This window comes from Panthera pardus, unplaced genomic scaffold, assembly GCF_024362965.1.
Source record: "Panthera pardus isolate Hobbes unplaced genomic scaffold, ASM2436296v1 HiC_scaffold_12, whole genome shotgun sequence".
Lineage (NCBI taxonomy): Eukaryota > Metazoa > Chordata > Mammalia > Carnivora > Felidae > Panthera > Panthera pardus.
Window position 1 is genome coordinate 3,224,031 of NW_026526677.1, and position 12,362 is coordinate 3,236,392.

Here is a 12,362-nt window from a genome sequence, read left to right on the forward strand (position 1 = left end):
AGGAAATGTAGCTATCTGTCGTGAGGTCTGTCCTAGCCCAGATCCTGAGAGCCTGTGGGTGAAGCCTACCCCAACCGTCCTTGTGTTTGAAATCACCCGCCCCGATCCTTCCCGTGAGGGACAAGGCAGGCAGAGCTGCCCCAGGGCCCCGCGTGGTCGCACGTGTTGGCCACCCCAGGCCTGGCGCCCTGTGGCTCTACGTTTACACCCCTGCAGGATCGGGCACCACTGCCAAGGGACCTCGTGCAGGACTGACAAACCCAAATGCCAACGGTCATCGCTGGCACCTGCTACCTCCCAGAGCAAGTAACGTGTGGTCTTTCCTGTAAGCCCACTGTGGGGCCCGCTGGGAGAATGTGGACCTCGGGCCAAGGTTACAAGCCTCCTGAAGCCCGCGCGCCTGCGGTCTTGCGAGGCAGACATCGGGGGGGGGTGTGGGGACCCTGGGGCCCACTGTGTGGCCAGCCCTGATTTCCCATGATCCCCTTGTCTCACTCCAAGTATATTCGGTGAACCCTTTACTGTGGTGTGTGGTGGGACTGTTGGGTGAATGAGAACACGGAAACCTTTAATCTACGGTGTGGCTCCCCGGAGAGTTTCAACATGGCGTTGTCTCCCGGTGCCGACGTGGTTCGATATGGATACCTCTTACGTTCTCCAAGGCGCCAACGGCCTGTATTCCATCTTTATATGAACTAGAAAAAGTTGCCTGCCCCTTCCTCAAGGCACTTTACATGCATCTGAGCCCAAATAGCCATAGTAAATATACGGTTCTAGGATGGCCGCCATGTAAATAATATCCTGTATAGTTGCACTATGCACTACCTACACAACTGTGCTTGGTGGGGCTGGATGTCTCCCGCAGCCCCTGCTGCAGGAAACTGGCAAAGAACGGTACGTTTTGGGTTCACTGAAGTGCCTTCCCACACTATTCAGAAAACACATTTGAAGACAGCGCAGCTAGATTATGTTGGTTTGTTTAGTCAATCAACACAGGTACACTCTCACCAAGAGCGGACGTCGTGGCGCCTAGGGAGATTCCGAGAGGAACAAAGCAGGGATGTGTGCTCCCAGGGAGCCCACAGTTGATGGGTCGGCGGGTGAGAAGGACCCTATCAGAGGCTTGGGCCAGAGGAGACAATGTGTGACGTAGCCCCTCACTGGGAGGGTGTGGGATGGCTTCCGCCCGGTTCAGGGGGCGCTGTGCTCACCAGGGCTGGGGAGGGCGTGGCAGACAACAAGGCAGGGAGGCGTGACGGGGGCCCATGGGCGAGGACTCGGGTAAAATGCAAGGCCATCGGCGGAGCGTTTCAGGGAGTGAAAATGTGCAGGAAGGCTGGGCAGTGACTATGGCCCCAGGCAGGGGCAGGTGCAAAGCAGGGGAGCGGTGTGACCGCTGGGGCTGGGCTGCTGGTTTCGCCAGACCCCGTCACCAGGGACCAGGTGGCGTTGGCCTCCGGGCGCGCACCAAGGTCCGCAGCGAGGAGCCCGCGTGGGTGCCAAGGCAGTGTCCCCCTGAAGCCGGCTCCCAGTGCGTTTGGGATGCACCTGGAGAGCAGGGGTGCTGGCGTGCGGCAGGGGTGGCCAGGGGAGGCTGGGCGGCCTTGGTTTCTGGGCCTCCGCGTCTCCATGCCACGGCTTCGGATATGGCCACGGCGGTCATCCCCTGACGGTTTTCAGACCCATAAATGAGCAGAAGGAGCCCTCCGAGAGCGTCTCGTCTCCGGGAAGGTTCCTCCCTATGTCCCGGGGGTGGGATTGCCCCGTCCGATTCGTGGGGGGTAGAGGGGGTGCTGCATGGCTCTGCCGTCCGGAGCGAAACTAGACGTGAGCTTCCTTTCAAGGGAACAGCTCCTTCATTTGCAGCTCCCGGGGCGTTTCGTGGTTTGCTACGAAGACTCCATACCTCTAACGGCCTGCCTGGGTCTCGCCTGCCGGGGCCCAGCCGGCTGCAAGCAGTCGGCTGACCTCCTACCCTCTGGGCACAACCCGGGACCCAGGGATCGCCCTGGATGGAGGCTCCTTCCCCCGAGACCCTTCACCACCAGCACCGACACCGAGCTCGACCCCCGCCTTGTGCTCACGCCCGATCTGCTGTCTCCCACAGACGCAGCGGGGTGCGTGGCCCTTTGCCGGGTGCTGTGGGCATCTGGAGCGATGCCGCCCAGGACCCACGTCTCCCGGGGGATTCGGCAAGAGAGGACGGTCTCCCTGTCCCGGGGCCTGGTCTCACCCGCTGCTCCAAGTGCCTACAAATCGGGTATATTGCTGCCACTTTGCAGGCGGGGCAACTGAGGCTCTGAGTAGCTGAGCTGGTAAAGGCCCATCTGGGACTCAGTACAAGTAAGCCAGGGTCATGATGGGCGGGGGCCGGGGGCTATTTAGATCCTGAAGCGAAGCAGGAAAGAAGTGACGGGCAGTCCTTCTCCGTATCAGAGACGAAGGAGTTTGGAGCTTGCTCAGGACGTGCGTAGCTACAGGTCTGGGGACAAGACGGGGACGTGTGAGGCAGAAAGTTCTTCAGTGGTGAGGGATCGTTGAGAGGGCTCAGAGGGGCTCTGTCATTAGCCCGGGAGGGGTCCCTGCAGGGGAAGAAGCGGTTGGCCCCTGCAAACAGTGACCCTACTCGGGACGGTTGCCGTTATTAACACGTGCTGCGTGCCTGGGCTACGCTGGGATGTTGCATTAACTCCTCCTTGGCCCACGTGGAGTGTATTGTGCTTAATCCCATTTCGCAGAGCAGGACGCTGAGGCTGCGAAGGTCAGAGTGACCTTGGGTCAGAGCACAGCTGGGATTTGAGCCGAGCTCCCTGTGATGCCAGCACTGCCCCTCAACCACCGTGGCAGAACACCCCCATGCAGTCGGTGGGGGTAGCCGAGGCCAGGCCGCACTGCCCCTAAGATGCTCCCCAGTGTGGGGGTCAGGTGGGAGGATGTGTACAGTCGTCCATGAGGCGCACAAAGCCAGAGGCAGGTTTGGGTAGCATCGGCTCCTGCGGGCAGAGGCGGCCCACAGTGGGACCACCGCCTGGAGTGCGAGACAGATGCGCCTTGGAGCTGGGCAGAGGTGGGTGTTGGGGGCCGCTTGTGTCCCAGGGGAGATCAGGGCTCAGGACCTGCAGGGCAGACACTGTATTTCTGGGGCTCCAGGGCGCTGCTTGCCTGCAGCTACTCATGCAGGGCGAAGGCGGTGGCTCCAGCCGGGGGCCCTTGGGAGCCTCTCCCTGGAGAAGAGGGATTCAGGACTTGCACCTGCCTGGCACCCGAAGGAGCCACCGGGCCAGCGCCCCCCACCCCCTTAAAGGGGTTGAGCGGGAAGAGGTGGGTGGGTCCGCAGCTGTGTTCTGCTTGGGGGAGGCTGGAGACAGGAAGGCCGGGCCTGGCAGAGGGTCCGCACATCTCCGCCTGCCCCCAGCTCCTCCTGCCTCGACCCCTGCGGCTCCCCGGGGTCCTGGCCGACCACCAGCCTGCTGCCGTTTCTGATGGCCGTTAAAGGGATGGCTCCCTGGGGCTCCCCTGTTCCACCGCACCGCCGTGGGGACTGCCCTTTCTGACCTCACGGTTACCCTGGGAGGCCCAGGGCTTGTTCTCACCACCTTATGACGTGAGGGGAAGGTTTAGAGGTTTAGAGAACTCCGCCCCCTACTAAAGGCCAGGCTGGCCGTGTGGCCCTGCCCATGGGCTCTCAGGGCCCTGGACTCCTGGCCCTGCTTCTGCCCTTTGCGATGGGCTTCAGTGGGCTGAACCAGGGAGCTCATGGTCACGGCCAAGCTCCCAGAGCAGAGGCTCTCTGTCCCCAGGACAGGAGACAGAGCAGGAACACAGGGACACAGCCCCTCCTCGAGTTGTTAGACCACCCCAGGCCGGTCATCCTGGATTGCATGGTGTCTCAGCTGTGAAAGTATGTGTCCCTGCTGTGCCAGCCCTTTCTTGGAACTCAGGGTCACCCTGGCAAGTTCCACTGTGTGCTTGTCCCGTGCAAGGGCGGGAGTGCAGGTGTGGGTCAGGACGTGAGTGCATTCTCCGGCTGTGTCCCCCAACCTCTCTGTGCATTTTCTGGCTGTGTCCCCAACCTCTCTGTGCATTCTCCGGCTGTGTCCCCAACCTCTCTGTGCATTCTCCGGCTGTGTCCCCAACCTCTCTGTGCATTCTCTGGCTGTGTCCCCAACCTCTCTGTGCATTCTCCTGCTGTGTCCCTAACTTCTCTGTGCATGCTCCGGCTGTGTCCCCAACCTCTCTGTGCATGCTCTGGCTGTGTCCCCAAACTCTCTGTGCATTTTCTGGCTGTGTCCCCAACCTCTCTGTGCATTCTCCGGCTGTGTCCCCCAACCTCTCTGTGCATTTTCTGGCTGTGTCCCCAACCTCTCTGTGCATGCTCCGGCTGTGTCCCCAACCTCTCTGTGCATTCTCCGGCTGTGTCCCCAACCTCTCTGTGCATTCTCCGGCTGTGTCCCCAACCTCTCTGTGCATTCTCCTGCTGTGTCCCCAACCTCTCTGTGCATGCTCCGGCTGTGTCCCCAACCTCTCTGTGCATGCTCCGGCTGTGTCCCCCAACCTCTCTGGAATGCCTCTTCCTCGTCTGGATGACGGGAAGCTCTTGGCAGCCTGTCACTTGGTCCAAGCACCCCTGTCCCTCCTCCTCCCCGGGGCCACCCGGTCTGGGTTGGCTGTGCTGCTCCCAGATGGCTGCATGCTGGGGCCGCGCGCATCCTGCAGGCTGTGAATCTGGTGCTGGACAAAGCTGACCTTCAGTTGTCTGTGACTTCAAGCCTGTCAGCACACTGTTCCCAGTGCTTGCTGTCTGCGTCCCCCGGCCGCCCCCCTCCGAGACAGGGGCCAGCCGGATGCTTCAGGACCTCTGGCGCACAGCCCTCCTGTGGCCGGCCCCTTGGGACCCTGGAGGAGGCCTCTCCACGTTGCCTCCCGCCCCTCCTCCTTCCCTCCGCAGGGGCCTGGCCCTCCAGCTGCCGTCTTCCGGGGCAGCAGAGAGTCCCAGGGGCTATGCCGCCCCGAAGGTGGGGAGGGCCCCCGTTCAGCCCAGGCTGCGTGGCCTGCCAGGAAGTCCACTTCCGCCCTGCACCCCCGGGTGCCTCCAGGGCTGGACAGTCATGTGGCAGGGCGCCCTTGCTGTAGACGATGGGAGCCTCGGGCAGCTGAAGCAAAGTCGAAGCGTCTGGGTTTCTTTCCTTTAAAAAAAAAAAATGCTGTGCCAAGAGGCGGGTGGTGTGGCCTTAGGTTGTCTCTCAGAGGGGGGAGCCCACGAGCCCCCCTCGCCCCGTCCCCACGACTCATCACCCCCTGACGGAGGCCTTGCCGTAAGTGGCCTTGGCGTCGCTCGAGCGTCCTGCCTCCGGCCCCCACCCATCGGCAGCGCCCCGGCCGCCCCCTCCGCCAGCCTGCGCTTTCTCTGTGCGGGATGACTCCCGGCAGCCTTGCGGGCTCCTTGGTGATCGTGGGGACACCACATTCATCCGGACCGAGAGGGAGGGGCCGCTGCGTCTGGACGCCGGCTCGTGCCGGGAGCAAATAGAATTTGATTTTCAAACACCCCTTCAAGAAGAAGAGCCGCTTCCTCATTTGTCCGCCGGCTGATCCCAGCTGCACCCCCCTCCCGCCCCCCGAAGATGCGCCGGCCTGCGCGCCCCAGCCCAGCTGCCCTCGGTGCCTTCCGGCCACTTACTTTCTTTGCCTTTCGGCGCCGGGAGCCAGCCCGCGCTGCCGTGGCTCGGCGGCCTCCCCACCATGCCTGACTCCTTCCTCCCGCTCGGTGCTGCCTCTGCCCGCCCCCCCTCCGAGCCCCATTGTGCCGAGCCCGCCTATCCCGTTAGCCGGCCCCCCGGCTGCCCCCGCTCCTCCTGCGCTCTGTGCTGCTTACTCTCCTCCGTGCTGCCCGGATCCGGCGAGCTGGGTGATTAATTGGCTATGATGATGAGCGTCCCCGGCTCAGGATCAGCCACGGTGATGATGACGGGTTACAATAATGGTCGCTATCCCCGGAATTCTCTCTACAGTGACTGCATTATCGAGGAGAAGACAGTGGTCCTGCAGAAAAAAGACAATGAGGGCTTTGGATTTGTGCTGCGAGGGGCGAAAGGTAAGAGTGGCTGTCTCCAGCCCGGGTACATTCACATGTCGTGTGAGTGTGTGTGTGTGTGTGTGTGTGTGTGTGTGTGTGTATGTGTGCACGCCCGTATGAAAATGCTCCCCAGCTCGGAAAGAAGCCTTTTTTCCTGGGGGCACTTGGTTGCTAGACAACCGTGTTCTTTAACATTCTGCCTCACTCAGAAAACACCGGGGCTTGCTTTCGGAATATTTTCCATTTTCTGTGCACAATATTGCTCTGAACAGGCTCTCGCTCGCTCGCTCTCCCTCCCCCCACCCTTTCTCTTTTTAATAAGAAATCAGGGGTTCAAGCTACATTTTATGGTGTAGTTCAGCCCGGCTGTGGCTGGATTTGGAGCTCCTGTTCTCAGATGTCCACAATCACCCGGTGCTGAGTTTGGGGTGTCTAGGAACTGCCCCATTCTGGGAGTGGGCTTCAGTTCCAAGAGTAGCAGGCATCCGTGTGCCCGCCTCTAAGGTGACTTTGCAAAGGAAACGTGGCAAGATGGTCCCCTCTGCCGCGGACTGAGCCAGCAGCATCCGCATCACGTGGCCTGTGGTGGGGGGTTCCGGGGCGACATTCCACGGCAGCGCGCCCACCACCAGCCCTGAACCTGGGGGCTTCCCTTTAAAAAGAAAACAAAATGGCATCACCTCCGCATGAGGGGAGGCAGCTGCCCACCGCGCGTGTGGGGTGAGAAGCCATGTGGAAGTTTCGTCTCGGAGCCTCCGTGCTGTGCTGGGGTCCTGCACCTGTGCTGGGAAAGGCCTCCTTCCCCGGGAGCACCCCCACCTGCCCTAAGCTCAGGCTGCCTGGGAGCGATCTGTCCAGAGAGAGGAAGAAGAGCCAGATCTGTCCCCGTGTGTGCGTGTCCACGGCTGAGTGATGTTCTGTCCCCTCCCCCTGCCGGGGTCGTCTTCCTCTTGCCACCCACCCACCCCGGCCACTCGTAACTAACCAGGGAAGCCCGTCTCTTGCCCTGGAGTTTTTGTTCGGCAGCTGTGTGGGGCCCAGGAGCCGCGGCTCGCGCTGCCGAGGAGCCGGGGGCCCAGCCTTCCCATGGGTGCTGGCCGCAGAGTGGTCGCAGAGAGCCGGGCTCCCCGCGGAACGAATTCCCAAGCAGATTCCAAATCTGCAGCCACCCACTGGGTCAGCGCTATGATCTGTCCGTGCTCCAAGTTGAATTCCTTTGGTCCGCGCGTCTCTGTAGATGTAAATTTGGCAAGTGTTTCAGTGTGGTGTTTCTGTAGCTCTGTGTGGTTATGGGGGGAACTTTTCCATTTTTAGAACTGAAAATGTTTAGTCACTGATGCTTTTAAAGAAAATGACAGGCGTGTACATACAGACATGGACAGCGAGTGTTTTCGGCAGAAAGGCCGAGGGATCCGGGGGCACCACAGGGCAGTTGGTTTCACTGCTTGGGCTGGTGCCGACCTATGGCCGTGGCTGTCGAGCCCTCCCCAGGGGAGAGCGCCCACTTCCGGCGGGAGACGTGCGCACCTCCTTCCTCTCGGGGTCCCGCGCGGGGCCAACCTGGAAACACCACTCAGGCTGGTATTGAGGTCTCCCTTGTCTTCCCAGCGGATACGCCCATCGAGGAATTCACACCAACGCCAGCGTTCCCAGCCCTGCAGTACCTGGAGTCTGTGGATGAAGGAGGGGTGGCGTGGCAAGCCGGACTGAGGACGGGGGACTTCCTGATTGAGGTAGGGACGCCGGTGTTTGCATCTTTCCGCTTGGGGAGAGCGCCGACTCTCTTAGGGCCGGGGCCCGTGGTCTCAGCAGCACGGCCGTTGGGCCAGACCTAGGGGTACTCGTGGAGGCTGCTCCGGACTCGTGTCGTGTGGTTATCTCCATCCATTGTGGATGCCACTTCCTGTGGGCTGGTGTGTGTTCGGAGCGTCTTTCAGGCCTCGGCTGTAGCTCTTCGGAAGGTAGAAACGTTTGTGGGCGTTGGCCACCGGTCTTCAGGTGGAAGGTAGAAGGAAGAGAGACACGTGGCTGCCATGATGTCGGGGACACGCGCGGATCTACGTGTGGTTCTGTTATCGCTGAACAGAGAAACGCCAGGAGGGGCCGTCGCCCATTCTCGTGCCACAAGGGCAGGAAGGAAAGTGCTGTGCCGCGGCCCTTGCTCACGTGAGGTCTGTAACGCTGGTGGCTGAGAGATCACTGACTCGAACGTCGCGGTAACGCTGCCCGTCCGATGACTGGCCTTCAAAGACTAAGGGTGAGCGAGAGGGGAAGCTGGCGTTGCCAGTATGAGAAGGAAAATTTTAAATCCAGGTGCTTTGAGAACGGGCTTTGCCCGGTAGGTATGAGAGGAGGGCACCTGTTGGGATGAGCGCTGGGTGTTGTATGGAAACCAGTTTGACGAGAAATTATATTTAATTTTAAAGAAAGGAGGGAACTCTCTTCGTTCGAAGAATCCCACTAGACACGAGCGCCCTCGTTTTCCGAGCCCTTGCTGGAGTTGGCGCCTCGGTGTGCGTCACGTGTCTGGGCCACCAGCGCTTCCGAGCTCCCTGCGTTTTGCGGGTTCAGGTGTCACTTTCCATCTTGTTGTGCAGAGGAATGTGTTACTCTTTGGAAATGTTAAGGATAAAAGAGGGTGCCGTACCTTGGAAAAATTACTGTTAAGGGGTTCGGTTCGCTCAAGCGGTCCTCCTTGGGAGTTGACGTTTCTTGGGAAGGCATTCTTCCGGGCTAACCCCGAGCCCAGTGTCACCTGCACTGGAAACGTCCACGCAGGTGGGAGGGGTGGGATATGTGGTGGCCCCGCCGCTGGGCCGGCCAGACACTTGCTCTTCCTGCAAAGGAGACCAAGCCCATGGCGACGTGGCCACTGGGAGCCCTTCTCCCGGTCATGCCTAAGCTTCCCAGGGTGCTTTTGAGCTCGAGTTTACTCGTGGCCTCCTTAGTGCTTCTCAAGGCTGGTGGAGTCATGGAAATCCAGAAGGAGAGGCACGGTGGTGGAAACAGACCCAAGAGCCAAGGAAAATGGAGAAGGTGACTTACCCTCTTCAAGGTGCCTTGTGCTGGTCTCGTTTCATTTGCTGAGAGATGTATTTAAATTATTGTTGCCCAATCAGAGCCCGGCTTGGAAGAAACCTTGGGTGCGTGTGTATCCAGAAGGATGGAGAGTGGGGCCCGCTGGGCTTTCGTGGGTTAACTTGATTTGTAACCTCACAAAAACGCAGAGACTGGTTGAATCATCTTCTGTAGGATGTAGTTGTGATGTAAGTCTCCTTTGCGCGTGCGCGCGTGTGTGTGTGTGCGTGTGTGTGTGTGTGTGTGTGTGACAGAGAGAGACCCAGAGACAGAGGCTCCAATAGGTTGACATAGCCGATGCTGGTTCTTGGGTTTAAATAATACATGAAGGCTACAGATGGAAGCGTGTCCCCCGTTGTCTGGCTCATCGGAGTGCCTCCTTGATAAACTAGTCGGGAAGAAAAACGTGGGACCGCCTCGGAGCATGTGCTGGGCCCATCCCTTTCGCAAGGAAGCAAAGCTACACCCGGTCGGCGGACACGTCTGCAGTGTGTGCCTGGCCTGGGCGGAGAGGGCCAGCCGCCCGGCCAGATTGGAGCCTCCGTGGAAATTGGGAGCGGGGAGAGTGTCTGCACTTGTGTTTGCAAAACACTTCCTTTGACATTGTTTCTAACCTCTGATATGCAAATATATTTGCCATTTTGGAACAGGTTTTAGATTCCGGGTAACCTCTGAGCTCTGGGATTCTAGGAATGGCTGGCGCTGAGAGGCGTGAATGCTGTGTTGGTGTTATTTTGTCACAAAGACCCGAAGGAGGGCTGAGCCCTCCACAGCCACGCTGGGCCGCTTACTGGGGGTCACGTGCTAATGGGGGGATGGGGGTTGGGCTGGTGGAACACTGACCCACCCAGTGCATTTCCAAGGCCACTCTTGGGGCTCAGAAAGTCTCCTTTAGCTGCTTAGATTAAAAAAGGCAGAGTCTCCCTGAGGTGCTTCCCAGCTGCTGGGTTGTACCACTGGAATATTAGAGTCGCTTATAGCCTCATAGGTACGTGCATTTTCCAACAGACGGTTTTTCCACCTTGTCCGCTGAAAGGCTTCAATCTTGGAGGGGTTGTTCTGAAAGAACCCACGTTGTCTCGGGCGAATCTTAATTTTGGCCAGAAGCCATCCCTGGAGTCGAGGGGGTTTCTGAGCCTTGGGGAAGTGCAGGGTCCCGTGTGGAAGGGTCACAGGCATGAGCAAATTGTCCTTGTTGCCCCGCACTCCTCTGGGCAAACCTCCTTCTCTCCCTGCTCTTGGAAAGGAACTCGGAGCATGCCAGCTCTTTGTATTCTCTCTAAAAACGTGTGCTGTGGTTTGAACGTGGGACCAAGGGGCAGCTCCCGGTGGGTCTGTTCTCTCCTCCAAGTCTGGCTGGACTTGCATCTCCTGGACCACCGTCCTTCTTCCTTCTCAGACGTGGTCATCTGCCGGTGCCACCAGCTCCTGTCGCGAAGGGCTTCCTATCGTGTGTGCTTTCCTCGGTGCTTGCCCTCCAGAGCTGACGTCCCTCCTGCCCTAGCATTTGGGAGGCGTTTGCTCCTTGGTCACCAGGACGGTTTCTTTGCTGACCTTGCCCCCTAAACTCCCCCCGCCGAAAAGCAAACACTTGGGGTAGAGTCCACGTAAAAGGCCATCGTGAGCCCAGGAATTACATTAAGACAGATGCGTCTAAGTGTGCCAGCCGGGTTGCTATAAAAATTCATCTCAGAGGAGGAAAAGGAGAAGTGGGTGCCCCACAGAGGGGGCATCTGAATGTGGTGGCTCCATAGCCATGTGTGTTTGCATTTTCAGATCAACATAATGGGCTGGAGTCCCCTGCGTGGCTGGTGCCCCTGGAGCTTTCCCAGAGGGCTTCAGGTGGTGGCGGGAGTGGGCAGGGCAGCCGGGGCCGAGTCCTTCCCGGGAGGAGTGGGTCTGGGTGGCGGTGACAGGCCAGGGACGGCAGTAAGCACGGGAGTCAGAGAAAGTTCCCCTTTCCAGGCAGGCCAAATATAAGCACGGGGACTCCACCATCCCGGAGTGACAAAGGTGCTGTGTTCCAGCAGGAACCCAACTCAAACCGGGCTTAATAATAATAGACGCTCATCCGAGAACTAAAAGCAAAGACTGCAGAGGTAGAATCAGCCTTCGGGCACAGATGGTTGAAGACTTCATCCGCTGTTTCCTCGAGATTATCCTGATTGGATCTCCCCGCCCCCATGAGATGGGGCAGGAGAGGTCACTTACGAGGAGTCCCAAGGATGACGTAGAGAGTTTCACATCAAGTAATTGAGGAGACGTGGATGTTGGGATGTCACTTTGGTGTCCTGCATGGGACTCCCCAGACTGGATGGCCTGTCAGCCTCATACAGTGAAACCTGGCCAGCGACAGTCACCTGTCATTATTTATAGAGAGACCTGGATGCCAGCCCACACCTACAGAATCAGAGGCTTGAGGCAGGACCTGGGCATGGCATCTTTAGGTACTTAGGTGATGCTGCCGGGGGTTCCAGATCGGCTGGCCTGATCGTGTTGGCTTTTTAAAAAACGAGAGAGAGAGAGAGAGAGAGCATGAGTCGGGGAGGGACAGAGAAAGAAGGAGAGAGAGAATCCCAAGCAGGCTCCGCTCAGCCCAGAGCCCAACACAGGGCTCGAACCTGCGAACCGTGAGCTCATGACCTGAGCGGAAGTTGGATGCTCAACCGACTGAGCCCCCAGAAGCCCCTGTGTTGGCGTTTTGAACCCTCATCTGTCATCAGGTCCTGCATGGCCCTTGACACGAGGCCAGGACCATCTTCCTTCCACAAGCCCCCCCACCCCCGTTCGGAAACCCAAGCTTTGTTTCTTGCTTCACTTTCTTAAATGAAAACGTTCTCTCTCAGAAAAATTTCTACAATACAACCAAACACTACACGTCAAAAGACCAAACAACGTTTGCAGCAAACACAGCCAAGGCCCGTGTCCTTACTGACAGTAACCAAGGGTGTATCTGCCGGGCACTGCACAATCCCATGTAATCCTCGCAGCGAGCCTATAACGTGGCTTCTGTTGCCATCCCCTTGTTACAGATGAGGAAACCGGGGCACAGAGAGGTTAGGCCACTTGACCACAGTCACAGAGCTGGAAAGTGGATTCCAACCACGGTAACGCCAGAGCTCGGAAATTCTTGAGAGACACGCTGATGTGCTTGATGTATAAATGGGCAAAGGGTAAGAAGAAAAAGAGATGACGAGGTGCCAGTTTT

The 12,362-nt window shown here is 58.9% G+C and overlaps 1 protein-coding gene across 3 annotated transcripts in view; it reads left to right on the top strand.

Annotated features, from left to right (window-relative positions):
• SHANK2 (SH3 and multiple ankyrin repeat domains 2) overlaps positions 1-12,362 on the top strand; it is a 492,081-nt gene that overhangs the window by 333,977 nt on the left and 145,742 nt on the right. For all 3 annotated transcript variants that reach the window (XM_053899336.1, XM_053899337.1, XM_053899335.1), the window contains 2 exons: positions 6,012-6,094; positions 7,685-7,809. In XM_053899336.1, coding sequence (XP_053755311.1) covers positions 6,012-6,094; positions 7,685-7,809 — 208 coding nt within the window. The remainder of the gene's footprint in view (positions 1-6,011; positions 6,095-7,684; positions 7,810-12,362) is intronic.